Source organism: Bradysia coprophila, unplaced genomic scaffold, assembly GCF_014529535.1.
Source record: "Bradysia coprophila strain Holo2 unplaced genomic scaffold, BU_Bcop_v1 contig_94, whole genome shotgun sequence".
NCBI lineage: Eukaryota > Metazoa > Arthropoda > Insecta > Diptera > Sciaridae > Bradysia > Bradysia coprophila.
Window position 1 is genome coordinate 5,307,811 of NW_023504022.1, and position 15,626 is coordinate 5,323,436.

At 35.2% G+C, this 15,626-nt stretch overlaps 2 protein-coding genes across 3 annotated transcripts in view; one reads left to right on the forward strand and one right to left on the reverse strand.

The window, feature by feature from the left end:
- Positions 1-15,626, forward strand: part of LOC119085077 (transcription factor SOX-5-like) — a 122,470-nt gene that overhangs the window by 64,525 nt on the left and 42,319 nt on the right. For both annotated transcript variants that reach the window (XM_037195318.1, XM_037195317.1), the window contains exons 2-3: positions 10,224-10,692; positions 11,911-12,674. In XM_037195318.1, the coding sequence (XP_037051213.1) occupies positions 10,228-10,692; positions 11,911-12,674 (1,229 nt within the window). In that variant the 5' untranslated portion in view covers positions 10,224-10,227. The remainder of the gene's footprint in view (positions 1-10,223; positions 10,693-11,910; positions 12,675-15,626) is intronic.
- LOC119085079 lies at positions 12,953-14,287 on the reverse strand. The gene is made up of 2 exons (XM_037195319.1): positions 13,593-14,287; positions 12,953-13,523 (listed from the first exon to the last, which is right to left on the reverse strand). Exons 1-2 carry the CDS (start codon positions 13,898-13,900, stop codon positions 13,370-13,372), a joined length of 462 nt encoding a protein of 153 aa, XP_037051214.1. The 5' UTR covers positions 13,901-14,287; the 3' UTR covers positions 12,953-13,369.

The following is a 15,626-nucleotide window of genomic DNA, read 5'->3' on the forward strand; positions in this document are numbered from 1 at the left end:
GTCATACAATTATTAACTCCTAAATCTAGTAGTTATTTTGTGTGACATTAAAATCTTTTACTTCATAAGTTTAAGCATACATTTAAGCATACAAAAGGCCTCTTCCAGTCGGAACTTGACGCTGATTTCTGTCGATAACACATTTCCGTTTTCAGCCAATTTTAATAATCCGATGAAATTGGGTTCAGGGTTTATACAAAAGAAAATTATCCGGCTGGATTTGATCCTTGAGGCCATGCATGGTTTGCCTATTAAAGAATCGTAAGACTTATTTTTGTCTAAGACATTCTTAAAGTCGATTTTTCACCGTGACGCCATGATGGCACATTTTTGGCCAAATGAAGAAAAATGTAGCAAACGACATGATTCACATTTTTCTTCTTCTGACCAAAATGGTGACGTCAAGGCTTGACTGTACTCTGTGAAAAGTCATTTTAAAGAATGTTTTGGCCAAAATAAGTCACTAAGGCTTAAGATGCTTTAATGGCAAAAGGACCTATTTTGAACCCAAAGATCAGATCAAGCCGGAAAATTTTCTTCTGCAGCCCGTTAAGGTCTGAACTCAGTTTTATCGGAACCTTACCTAAACCTATAACCTGATTACTTTATTCAGGCTTCGGATCAAGTGACACAGGTCAATGTAAGTTTGAAGTAACTTCAGATTGCAATCTCAATCTTTGAAACCTGACCTGTTCCTATCATTTCTTTGCCATTTAATTCGACTTTAACAAAATCTATAAATCTTACTGCCACCCATCGGCTTAATATATACCTGTCTGTATCAACACACTATTACGTAGTTGTGTCCAATGAAAATAGGATGAAATGAGAAAATAAATTGCAGCAAAATAAACAGACTCAAAACGAAGAGAAACAGTAAAAAATTTCATAAATCACGAGATAAACCGAGAATATAGCTTTCAGATACAACACTACAATGAAACCATACGACTTTTTGTCCGATGCCCGAATTAACTTTAAATTCAACAACAACAACAAAAAACAACATCAAAAGTACCCGAATATTTATTGGTCGTTCAGCGTTGAAAAATTATCAACATTAACGTTTCGGAAATGACAACAAATTTTACTTTGAAAAAAACTAAACAAATTCCTTCGTTTCGGAATTTAATGCGTTCGCGTATTTCATATAGCCGACAGTAGGAATTAGTGAATGGAATTGTTTTGTGGTGACAAATTAATTTCGTTTTTCAGCTTCGGAAAATGCTAGAAAACAAACAATAGGCTGTCCAACGGAGGAGCTAAAAATACATTTTTTTGTTTTATTTAGAAAATTCAATAAAACAATTAATTGAAATGAAGCACAGGTGGACGATTCGTTGAGCTTTTCGCCAGTCATTCATTTAACTTGGCAGTCGTCAAATGCTAATACGTATGCCGGACTGACTATACTGTGAATTCGGGTGATTCCCGATTCGGGACCCGAAGTGCCTTTTACATTTTCATATGAAAAAAAGCTTCGAATTCTACGGGCGTTTACCCGCTTTTCTCGAAGGGCCTTTTTGGTAGCCAGTTTGGCACTGAAAGATGACATTTATATGTTCGAAAGAACAGGATATGATGCGATGTTCAGTTCAATGATTGGTCAGGATATATCGAAGGTACGAAGGGAATCATGAAAAAGTGATCTATGGTTAACATTGACACTGGTCGTTTGATCAGAAAATCCTTAAAATCGAAGAAAATCCACAAAATGTTTAAAGAAAATCCTTCAAAATTCAGTTACGGTTAAGAAAATCCTTAGAAAAACAATTTAAAAATCCTCAGAGAATTTTGTCTTGGATAATCCTTCGCCAATGAATGTCCGCCTTTCTATCAAAATAATCAAACCAATCACTGAATGAGAATAACTGAAACATCTTCACCGTTTGTAAAAACAAACTTTTATGAAGAAAGTCTTCAATCGATTTTGGTTACTGGTTTTAGAGGGTTTCCTGATTCCTGATTGTGATTCAGCATGTATCAGAGGAAAAATAGGATTCCAAAATTTCGAGTATCATCATTTTCACAACTTGTTACCGAATCAATTGTTTGAGTAAACAACCACTGCTGAGTTGGATTGAATTGCAGGTAAACATTCCATTAATTTATCCCGTGTGCACGCAACGTTACACAATAACTATTCGTTCAATTAAATGCGTTGCCACAACAGCAGCAGCACAACGTTGACACAGTGAAATCCCCAGTAAAAACTGGATATATGCAAATGAAATAATGAGAGAAGATCCTCCAAATGCATATACTAATACTACGTACTACATATGCATCGACGAACGACAATAACCCCCTTCTTCCACATAATGTATAAATCACAAAAAGATGTTACCACTTAAATACAAAAATATTTAAAACAAAATCACATACATTCAATTTCCTAGAATTAAACATGTGGGTTTTGTTAAACAAAAAAAAAATCATTTGCTCCTCGTTCGCATCCTCCTCATGGTTACAATAATGCTTCTATACCATATCATCGTCATATAGGCGTTCTACTTATAGACAAAAACAACACACACAGAATAAGGTATAAAACTCTCCTCATTCAGCGTATGGATAAATGAAAATAATTTTTTTTTTATGACAAATGACAAAACTGATTGTTCTTAGGCCTAACTAATGGCATGCAGATGTGCCATAATTTTTATTATATTATTTTAAATGAGAAATTTTTTTTTGTTGTTTCGTCGTCGTCTTCATTCGTTTGTATGTTTGGACGGTTTTGTCGTTTTGAATGTTGGTTTTAGTGTTTCGTATTGTATATTGGTATCATGAATTAATTAATTTTTCTGTTATGTTAACACAGTAATTTCGGATGTGCCGCAGAGAATTAGACCTTTGTTTTGAGCATATTTCTGTGATGAATGTTTCCATTTCTGATTATTTATTATTTCGAGGCTTAGACGTTTTTGTTTCGGTTTGAATGTTCAAATGTGTGTGGACCGTTTAATAAGTCGATCGAATTAAATGTACAGCCATTATTGTGCGATGTGTTTGGGGAGTTCAAAGTTCAACTGTAAATATTTCCGGTTTAAGCTATTAGACCACCCATTAAGTACATACGTACAGACAGTCGCTTTTTTTTGTAAAACCATCCCTACGAGATGTTATATTGGAAAATTATCAGAAGTCGCTGTAAGTGATTACATTCTTTTTAATGTGTTGCCGACAGAAGCTTGTTTGCTTAAGAGGGATTCTTTTGAAAAACAGCCTACCGAAATCGGACGCATTTTCCAGTGGACTTTTTTATATGTGCCTAGAAAGGACTTCTACCCTAGAACCCAAAACCACTTTCAAAAAAATTCTTCGAAGCTTTTGTGACTGGTGAAAGGTGATCAAATACCGAAAACTTGCACTTTTCTTACCAAAATTTCTCCGGGTACGCGAGCCGTACATGGTCTTGTGGGGTATCATTTGAAAGGTAATTTTATGTGCTTTTGGGCCAAATAGGGTCTTATGGGGTTTAGATGCATATGCGATGAAATATGAGAAGTTGAAATGTTTAAGTGCCCACATTTCATCGCATATGCATCCAAACCCCATAAGACTCTATTTGGCTTAAAAGCACATAAAATTACCTTTCAAATGATACCCCACACCAACACCACCATGTACGGCTCGTGTAACTGGAGAAATATTGGTAAGAAAAGTGCAAGTTTTCGGTTGAAAACTTCAACTGCACATATTTCAGTGTGGATTAATTTTAAAACCAACGAATCTCTATTCGGCTCAATAGTACATGTGATTACCTTTCTAATGACACCCCTAACGACCCTGTACGGCTCGTGTACCTGGAGAAATTTTGGTAAGAAAAGTGCAAATTTTCGACTTTCGATCACCTTTCACCAGCCATAAAAGCTTCGAAGAATTTTTTCGAGAGTGGTTTTGGCTTCTAGGGTCGAAGTCCTTTCTAGGTACCTATAAAAAGTTCCACTAGAAAACACGCCCGATTTCGGTAGGCTGTTTTTCAAAAGAATCCCTCTAAACCTTTTATCGTATAAATACCAAAAGGCCTCTAAGTAAATCTGATCCATATGAACTACCTGTGGTTTCTTACATGTACACCGTTTTCATTGGCAAAGATGTATTATCTCTGAAGGGGCAAGTTTCCGAATTTCCATTCACTCACCTTGCTCATCTTTCCATAGATGAAATTGCTACAAACATTACCGTTGACAAGTTAATCTAAATTTAATTTTTTTTAAAGAAAATAGATATGGTGGATGTGGCTACAGTATTTGTGTATGAGATTAATGATTCGTTTAGATCGTGACTTCAAATCATAACAAAACCACTTGTCAGCTATTTTTTGTCCGTGCGCTGTTGGTTCTTTTGGGCAACAATAAACAAACTTAGGTCGTTTTGAACATAAATTCAAAAACAATACAAAAACGAACACGAAGCGATAAAGATTGTGGCTAGTGAAATTAGTCACGAATTTATCGGCAAAAATTAAAAATCAATTTTATTTGAATAAATGTTCAGAAAGAAAGAGAATTGGACTGGTGGGTGAATCACACTCAGTTTAAGTTCTCACATTTTCGGCACGGGAATATTATAATAAATTCTCGATCGAATGTGTGTATCGTCTTCGACTTTGAGAATAATACACAAAGAAAATATCTCGGCTCTACATACACCATTTATACACAATGAATGTTAATTTAAAATGGTTTTTCTGACAAAATCCAGATGTCATTTTATTATAACATTCTCCCGATTCCGAAAGTGTATTATAAAACCATGCAGACGAGAGTGTGAGGACGTATACAATGTGCTCAAAAACAAAACAGATTTTTCTTTTATTAAAAGACTATAACGTACATTGTGTGTTGGATTGCTGTTCCACTATATACATATCGAATATGTGTGTTTGTTATGCTTTTTTATGTCTTTTTGAAAAGAGTCATGGTTAGCCTCATGAACCGAAAAAAAGAAGAAAATTTCTTTTATTTTCATATTCAAAATTTTCCGAGTGGGTTATAAAGACAAAGTGGTATACATAATGTTTGATGATGATGGTGATGATGATGAATTATTGTGGAAATCGTTCAGGTTTTCCTTTAATTTTTTTCAAATAAAATTGGATATACTTCCAGAGTGGGAAGCCACGTGCAATTAAAAACGACTGTTCATACGATTCATCGTGTAGCGTTTTGTAGCAACAGCTACAACGTGGATAGAATGTGAAAATTTCTAATTTCGTTTCCATGTGGATGGAATAGCTTTGAAGAAATTTAATTTCAATTTTTATTGATAAGTGCTGCCGACGACATAATCCATTGCTTTTGTCTAACTCTTACAAAATTTCATCGATATTCTTAGCTTCGTTTCAGTCTCATTTAAATAGCACCGACAATGTTCAAAATCAAATATACGAAAATTAAATCATCAAAAATTGAACTAAAACTGAGTCTTACCACACAGTAACAAAAACAAACAAATTGAAATACCGGAATTCAAACAATAAAAAAAATGCGCGCATAGAGCACAGTGAAGAAGAGAGATATAAAATTTGAACGAAGAAAAAAAAACTGTTGAAACAAAACAAAAGTTTAAAGGCATCCCAAACTGATTTAACATCGAAATATATAAAATAAAAGTATTAAAGAATGAACGAAGCGAAGAAGAAAAGAAAAAAAAAAATCTGGAAAAACAAGCAACTTACTAGTCTTGTATTTGTTCAAACAAAGAATAAGAAAAATACTTTCCATGTGAGCAATAGATAAACATGTTAAGACAATGGATTTTTATGGAGTGTTTGGTGGACAGACACATGAAATAAACATTTTCGACTTTTATTAAGTTCATGGGGAAATATTTATTTTTGGAAAAGAATTATTGCTGTAAAATGTATAAGTTAAACTCATTTATTTTTATGAGTTTAGCTTTTTCGTTGTTTTCTTTCACAAAAAAAATCGACTCAATAGAAGCGTTACATATCGGAGAGATTGTTAGTGTTCGATATCTGAATCAAGGTTTTATAGACAGTGGGTGAGGATAATGCTCAGTTATTCAGCCATATTAGCATCGACTTTCGCCGGCCCGAAACCGAAACAATATTCTGCTTTGGCTTCCTTGCATTATCATGCTATAACATTCTAGCTCAATACTGAACAGTAGGGAAACAGTAAATCCACTGAACTGAAAATAATCTAATAGGACCAGACTACCCATACATGGCCGGATACTGATACACTAACACTACAAACCGTTCTTCATTTCTGAACTGATTTTGATGCCATGAAAATTTGCAACCGACAATTAACAAAAAATTGGAGTTTCTTTTGCACATTCCCAGTAAAACGACTTCGAATCAAATTTTCAGCATAATCTAGCAGAGGAGTCAAATTAGAAAGATGTGAACACAGTTTCTGATTTGTAAGTTGTTAGGGCAAATATTCTTAGAAAATCCTTTGTCAGTCAAAAGAAAATCCTTCGAAGTTTTAACAATGAAAATCCTCAATTTCATAAGAAAATTGTTTAAAAGACTCAAGAAAATCAAATAAAAAGAAGAAATCCTTGAAAATTGGAAAAAATCATTTGAATCCAGAATCAGTAAATCAGTAAAATCCTTGAAAATCGATAAGAAAATTCTTGAAAATACTGGAAAATCCCACAATTATTGTCATCGAAATTTACAAAATATCTGTTCCTCGCACTCGTGGATTGCATATTTTGTCTAACAAACCATCTTTTTGCTTTTTCACCACAACATGAAAATCTAGTTCATCATTTGTTAATCCAAATATACAATCTACGAGGGTAAGCCACAATCATTAACCACTCCAAAATCAGAAAAGATGAATTCTCTTTTGGGCGTACAGCGAAGAATCTTACAATAATTTTCACAAAATTTGCAATCATTGCATCAAACATCAAGTTCGATTCTTTTCTCTTCTATTAATAGAATATATTCTCTTATGGATCTTTCGACCTGTGTTCAAGACTTTATAACCAAATTAGAAAGCAAATTTTTCACACTTTTTCCGCAAAACGACTAAAACGTGCCAACACCGCCTATGTTAAAATACTAAGAATTCCAACAATACAACGACTGTGAAAAACCTGACGCTACCTAATTGTTTAAATGCATCTAATTTACAGGAGTACCCGCGAGTACCTCATTTATATGTCGTTGCTAATTACAGTAAATTAATGGAAAGTCAATTTAACACTATGCGACATTCAATTTCGTAAGCAAGCATGTCTCACCGCATATAAGTCCATCATTTGCATCATCACCGCAAGGCAACAGTTTTATTCAAATTCTATTATTAAAAAAACGAGAAGAAGAAGAAACAAATTTTCTAAGTAATTTATAGAGTGTTACTTATTGTGGATTTTTTTAATTTAAAAATTTTTTACATTTATCTAAAACAAAAATTTCGTTTGTTTTTCACACATATGATGCCATCATAAATAACTCCAAACAAAATAAAAGAATGGAAGATGTGATGATGAAGGCGCTTTGGATTATGATGGTTTTTTAGTTTTTTTTTTATATTTTTAACATAAAGCAACTAAGCACATAGTGTGTTTAAAAAATAAAAATAAAGAAAAGCACACACGAAAGAAAAGACACGAAAAAAAAAACACTCCAACCTTACACCAGCTACACACATTCGGTGTAGAAGGAATCTATTATGTTATTTAACAATGTAATAAATTTGACATTTTAATGGCATTTCGTAGTCGAAGGTATGTGAAATATTGATGCGGTTTGAATAAAATATGTGGTGTGATATAGTCGAGGAAATTCTCGACAGATCTTTAATGCCGATGGATCATTTTCCAGAACGTTTTAAATTGGCGAGCAGTTTACAGTACATAGTAAGCTCTCGTCCATTTAGTGTCTTTAATCAACCACTGATTTTCAACTGTGTGCATTTAGAAGTGCCACTGATTTGTACAGTCAACTAGAACTGAAATGTCGTTAGAATGAGGTTAAAAATGTTTTTATGTTCTTCCGGAAGAAAAATTGGGAGTAACTCCCCTACTCAGGCGATAAAGCTTGTTTAACGTCCACAAGCGTCTTCGGATCAGGGGTACAAGCTTCATACTGATCAGAAATTCTTTTTTGCCTAGTTGCATTACCTAATATAACTCCCTTTCTCACAATTCACGCAGAACCTTACAAGGTTGTGAAAAACAATCAAGTTAGTAGAAATAGGTAAACTATTTGGAGATTCCGTTACGATCTCACACATATCTGTATTTAACCTTTCGGAGGCAGCCAAGGAGGCAGCAAGCATATTAGCAGTTTTACTATCGCATCTATTACTTCATTTGATCTAAGCATTTTCCAGATTTAGATTTCAAATCTTTTACTTCATTTGTTTTGAACATGTTTTTCGCTATATATGACTGTATTAGTCAGGTTGTTGCTTATTACTGCAGTCAGATGATACAGATGATAGCGATCGGAAACTGATTTGTAGGTATCGAGGGGTCGCACTCTTCAAGATTTATAAGATTTATTGAAATTTATTGGGCTTTATTGCGATTTATAGGAATTTATTTTGGGATTACTCGGATATGAAAGATTCACTCGGGAACAGTGTGCGCCATTTTAGGCTACGACTAAACCATAAATCCCAAAAAATAGCTTTAATTTGCTACTTTGAAAACTAGTCGGTGACCCCTCGTAAAAAGTACGATTACAGTTTAACAACTAAAAAAACTTTTGGAGGCTCGTTACCCTCATTTTGTAACATGCCACTGCTTACAGGACTCATATGTTGGCTTATACTGTTCAGGGTTCGGTACTTTAATTGTTAGATTATTGAAGGCATTTGAATCGATGTAAGGCTACTTTCCATGACCATTTCTTCGGAGTCACTTATCTGACACATTTATGCAAGAAGAATGGGACCGCATTAGCCTTCTTCACTATGTGCTGCTACCGATGGCTTTAGTACTATAGCTGGTACTTATACCATTTGTTGATATAGATGCTTTTTGACCGGAAGCCCGAAATATAGGTCATGTTTTGTGCTTTCATACTTTTTGTTTTGTTGATTACCCTGGACAGTTTTAGAATGCGTTGATGTTGAACATTTTTCGGAACACGTCTTAACACGCTGAAACATTCTAAAACTTGTTCCACAAGATAAAGAGACAAGACAAGACAAGATTGTCAAAGGAACATACTGTAAAAATTGTGGAAATTTTGCTTGAAAAAATCGGAAAAATCATTAGTTTGTGCTCAGAAAATTCTGTTCGGCTACGTCGTTGCTGCCATCCATCGTGCCCTTACTTCCGGCAACGAATTTAAGGCGAAAAAAAAACTTCTGGCATATCTCTACATTTTGGTAATTTATCCACCACGTTATATGGTCAATGATGTTGCTCATGTCGTATTTCGAGTATACGTTGTACCGCTTGTCTGGCACATACGCTATTTACCAGATATTTATGTCATTGTTTGGATTTTTCTGATATTGTGCAAATTCAGCGAAATAAAAGTGGACACATGTTCACAATTGTTTGGACCGGTGAATGGTTGAAAAATTGAATTCCTTTGTTTGAATCATGCCCAATTTTTTTTTTTCATCTTCTTATTTATTATTCTATGGCGAACCTATTACTTATTGGATATAGTCGTACGTGCTGTTATTGGATTTATATATGGTACATTGTACAGTTTGGCAAGTACTTATTTGGGATTCAAAATAAAATTTAAAAAAAAACGAACAAAAATTGTAAACCTACTTCTATAGTAATAAACCTCTTGGGACAAAAAGAAAAAAACAAAAAAAAAATCTTTTATTAAATCGAAAACAATAAACAAAACAAACGAATTTCAATGTGAAAAGATAAAAACATAAAAACGCGTCTCTTTTTGTAATCATCATCGCGCCATTATTCCTTTATTATTTTCGTCTTTTCGTCTTACAAAAATTGAACAACAGAATGTGCGCAAAGTACACAATAGTTGTTTATTTGAGGAATTGTATATTCAGAAATATTATTTAAAATCAATGAAACACAAAGTTATTCTTTAGCCGGAGAGATATGTAACTATTGTAATGTTTTTTTTTGAAAAAGAACCGTATATTATCCATACGTCTCATACGTGTAAAACGTAAAAGGAACGTTATTTGTGTCTCAATATACAAAGACAATGAACGAAGATTAATGCGACTTACGTTCGAAGCATTGAAATTAATTTAAATTTTCTTCTCTCTTTTTGACTATTCCAGAGAGATGTCTTCAAAGCGGAAATCACCTCCAACAAAATTAGAAGGTGGTGGTACAACTAATGCACAGAATAACGTCCAACAATCTCCCGTTCACATTGATTCGTCGCCAATTTTATCCAATAATAATAAAAGTGATACCGTACCATCAACAACAGCAGCAGCAGCAGCAGTTACAAACATAACTACCAAATCATGTTCATTAGAACGGGGCACACAATCACCAGCAAATAGTACGGATATTGGCGGTTCCGAACCGGATGTTGATAGCTATCGCAGTTCTCCGTCACCCATCAGTGATATTGACAGAACGGACGATAGAGTTGATGTTGATGTGAAAGTGGAAGATAGAGCTAATGACGAAGACGAAGACGATGAGGCTGATGTTGGGTTGACGGGTGATAATAGTGATTATGACGAACCGTGTAAGAAGCAAAGACTAGAATTTGATGCATCGTGGCCAATATCTCCAGTAAGTTTTTTCACTTATTGTTCAAGCTGTATGTTTGTAAATGATGTGATTACAATGTTGTTTAGTGTTAGGACACAGTGTTGTCAACGCCGTGTTTGCTTGATCGAGATTTTTTTTGGTTTAAATATCTTAGACTAAGCGAGTTATTATATCGCGTTTCCATTGATGTGATTAGTTTCATATAATGTGAAAAGTGACGATATCCAACAGACTGGTAAAGGTTGTGCCATATCAGTCCAATTTCTGTTCATCCCATAGACAGACCTGATATAATTTTGACGATATTAATTCCAAAGTACTACAGGACTTGAAGTAATGCCAAATTTTATCATTTTAAACGTGACCCTATTTTATGGTGAATAGCGCAGTATTTCCTGCCTTATTTCATAAAATGATGAGTTGATGGAATGTGGTGAATATGAAACATCGAGAAGTAATAGTACATTACTATGCAAGGGAAGTAAAGTGATATCTCGTATCCAGATGAGAAAAAGTATCCGAGGGCGGCAGCCCGAGGTACTTTTACTCATCGTGATACGAGATATCACTTTAATTTCCGTGTGTAGTACGACGTTTTACTATGCGAGTGATGTAAAGGTTATTGCCTATACATGTAATAGCCTTATTACATGCACCAGCATAGTAAAAATGTATTTCAACACAGTGAAGGCGATGGACAATTTTTGGGAGAACATTTTCCCATATTTTCTTTACTTTTTCCACATTTTTCCTAAACATTTTCCAATTTTTCCAAAAGTATTTTTTGGAAAAATTAAGGAAAGCATGGGAAAATCTAGGAAAATTCAAGAAAATAAGGGAAAATATTTTCCCGAAAATAGTACCCGGTGGATATTCTCTATATCAATTATAAGCTCTCTCTGTACTGAAGAGAATTTGGAGATTTCGAGTTTACCCCTAAAGTATTTGTTTTACCTTATTTGTTGTACTTCCCGTTGAGCCATAACTTCAAGACAAGTGAACTTAGAACGAAGCGAAATTCTTATAAGGTTTCGAGTGATTTATAAAACTCATGTCAGAGGTGTCGAGTTACTGAATTCATATTTTTACACCTGAAAAAATTGTCCTCTTTTGTCAGTGGTGTCGGATGAACCGAAACTGAGTACTTTTATCATAACAAGCAACATCAACACATTATTTTCATTAGACCAAAACGAAATATTTCTGTTTTTACCAATAAAATTACTTCTTTAATTGCAGTACGTTTTACCTCCCTATCCTGTTCTGACGCCACCATCGCGACGCACTTCAAGCGAATGCTCATCGCCGCCAATCAAATTGAACAATTTGAACAACAACAGTTCGACAGCGAATTTCAACAAGGGCAGTCACATCTCGGCAAACAATAGTAATAACAACACACTAAACCATAGTTACTTAAACAGTTTAATGAACAATTGCGGCAATGCATCGCCAACTTCGCACGTGGTCGCGGCCGTAACAACGAATCACAACAACAATAATGCGATCAGTGATAATACAAACATTAGTAATTGCATAACGAGCAATAGTAATAATAGTAATAATTCGGCTACTAGTACAAACAATAATTATTTACATAATAGCAATCATAGTAATTACTTGATGTTACCTAATCATCATCAAGATCTTCACAATCATTCTCCGGTGCACCATCACCATCATCAACAACAGCAGCAGCAGCAGCAGCAGCAGCAACAGCAACAACAACATCAATCGATCAAGCATCATACCAACAATAGTAGCAATGGTAAAACCAGTAGTGTGAGCAATAATTTTAATAAAAATCTGTTACAATCAACGTTACATCAAAATAGCAGTGGTGTGTTAAATGTGAACAACAGTGTTGGTTCAGGCAGTGCTAAAAGGACTATGGACGATGTATTAAAACGTTTAACGAATAAAATGAAAGGTAGTTCGATAAGAGAAGGCAGACGGCAACAGCATCAACAGCAGACATCACCGTCACCAACATCGGCAAACAGGTGAGTTGATTTCTTTTTTTTCTGCTTGAATTTAGAGTTCAAGGAACTTTGAGAATTCAGGATTTCATGATCTTCTTGAATTTGCAAATTACTTCATTAACTGATAAGATGCGGGTCCATCTTTAGATGCGGGTCCATCTTTAGATGCGGGTCCATCTTTAGATGCGGTTCCATCTTTGGATGCGGTTCCATCTTGAGATGTGGCTCCATCTTGAGATACGGTTCCATCTTGAGATGCGGTTCCATCTTTAGATGCGGTTCCATCTTTAGATGCGGTTCCATCTTTAGATGCGGTTCCATCTTTGGATGCGAGTAGAGAGCAATTATCTCGCATGCGACAATTCACTAGACAACAATTTGAAGACAAGTCTTGTTAACTGAGTATGAAACACTAACACTACTTCGTTGGTCTTCTATCTTAAGTGACATGAAATGATAGAATGGTCTATATCGACAACATGTAGAATAAATTTGAAATTTTCAATAAAGGTCTTCTGAACACGGACCACAAGAAACTGATCCTGATGTCCAGTAGATTTTTACCACTGCTATTTCATGTGTGAGAACAAAACTTGTAACGAAATTAGAATTTGAAAGAGGAATCTGAAACATTAGATTTAGACAGAGGAAGTGACAGTTTCTACTATTGAAAGCGGTCTTGATATTAATGAGAACGTTGTTGATGTCCATGTCCATTAATTTTTCTTTATCTTTTTGGAAGGGTTGCTGAGTTCTTCACAAACTTCCTGCAGCGTGTTATCGAACTCTTCCATTTTTGTCACCAGCCGTTGAACTTCATCTGGATTTTCGCTCAAATTAGGTGGCAACATTTTGCCGACGAAATATTTCCTGAAAGCAAAAAAGAAAAAATTGAATTTCGATTGTACATACATTCCCAAAGTTTCATAAAAGTCTCACTGTTGAAGAAACTGAAACGCCTTTCCAATAAGCTCTTGCGAACAGTTGTACTGGTGAGCGAACATGAATATCGAAAGACAATCGCTTTGATTCAATTCTTCAATCAGTTTCACTTCACAGACACGCTTCAAGGTCTCTACATCATATTTGTCGGCCAATTTGATGAGTTCAATTGCAGTACTCTTTGGCTGAGTTGAAAAACTGGCTTGGTACAAGAACTTCAAGAAAAGTTTAAAAATTGCTGGTGACGTCTCAGTGACTTTCATCACCGATTGTTGTGTTTCTTTATAGCAGTCGTTCGACAGCATTCTGCCTAAAACCGGACTCCGGGCGGAAAGAATGAACTTGTGGGCTGGTATTTTTTCGTCAGCAATTTCGAATGTAAAGTCTGCTAGCTCAGGTGCGGCAATATCTTTGAAAAGTTGCTGGAGTGGACTTACTTGTTCGCATTTGACAGTCAACTGAAATTGATGGGTCGAATGTTTTTAGTTAGTGTAAAACAGTGAGCAATAAAGTAAGGCCTCACCTACATCTAATATTAAGTAAATTTTGTCCATTTCTCTTTGGCCGATCTGTCTGTACATGGTTTTTATATGAAGAACCGTTAAGTTGCTCAACAAAACGACCATTTCAGCTGAATCAATTCTTTTGAAATCCTCCTTCTGCAGCAATTTTCCTCCCAAACTTAATTCATGGGCGAAGGTGTATCTACTGGTCTCACAATATCGTCGAAATTTTAGTGTCATGTAAATTTTATTTCTTTCGTCCACTTTGAATCGGCTGCAATGAATAGACAATTCTTCATTTAAGAAATTTCTGAAATATATTCCGAAATTCTAACCAAATTCACTTACCACGAAATCGGTACATTTTCGGGAGGTACAAAGATTATAGTCTCATCATCCTTTCTCACTGTATTGTTTTCAATCACAACTCGTACGCTTTTCTTCACGACTGAATCCATATTTTCACTTGCGTTGCTATTAAACGATCAGCAGTAATATTTCGGCGACCAACACTACAGATTCTGTCAAATAGACTATCATCTGTTCTATCAAACGTATGTCAGTGCGATGTAAACAATCAAAATGGCCGCCATCACTTCACTCAAAGTTCTTGTCATCATCATCATTATAGACTGTTATGATCAGAGCGAGAAAACCGAAGACTAGTTATTATAACTTGCCTTGAAGTACTTGTCAAAGTATTTGCTTCTCTTTCAACGTGATACGATGAGAGCGAGAGAACAGAAGAGCAGTTTATTTTAACTTGCCTTGGGGTACTTGTCAAAATATCTTCTCTTTCATCATAACACTCTATAGGCCACTCATGACAGTTCGAAACGATGTAAACAATCAAATTGACAGCCACTTCACTCTCACGTGCTCGTATGACATATGATTATGGTCATCACAAGCCACCCGAGGAGGAAACCACGCGAGCAAATCTATTTCCATCTATTTCCTATTGGTGATTATTGACGCATCTATTAACACACTATTTCCTTCTATTTGCCCACTATTTCCTTCTATTTGCCCACTATTTCCTTCAATTAGCGCCAAAAGCAAATAGCACCTGTCCCAGTATTTGCCAACGTAGTATCCCCCTCGACGCCACCTCTATCCAACATCATTCTTATTAGCATTGTACCGAGTCGTCTTTCTGACTGTTGTTAAGTTACATCGTTTACGTGATTTTAATTGCCTTAAGGCCATGTTGAGGCGCTTCAACGCCTTAACGTGGCCTTAAAGAAGTCACTTGAACCGGTAATAAAAGAATGAAATTTTTCTTACCTAATTACTTAAATGATTGCAATTTTTCGTCTCAGACCAACCACAATACGTTTTTGTGGTAATGCGGAGACCTTGGACCATATTCTGTTTCTATAGGTGCTTCGGTTGCGGCAATATTTGTGAGATAGATCTTTTTGCTTCTATCGCTTGGTAGCATGAGATTCGATTCAGTGAACATTACGATAGGTGTTTTCATGCATGCAGTTCACGAAACAGTTAATGCAAAGCTTGGAGCTCGAAT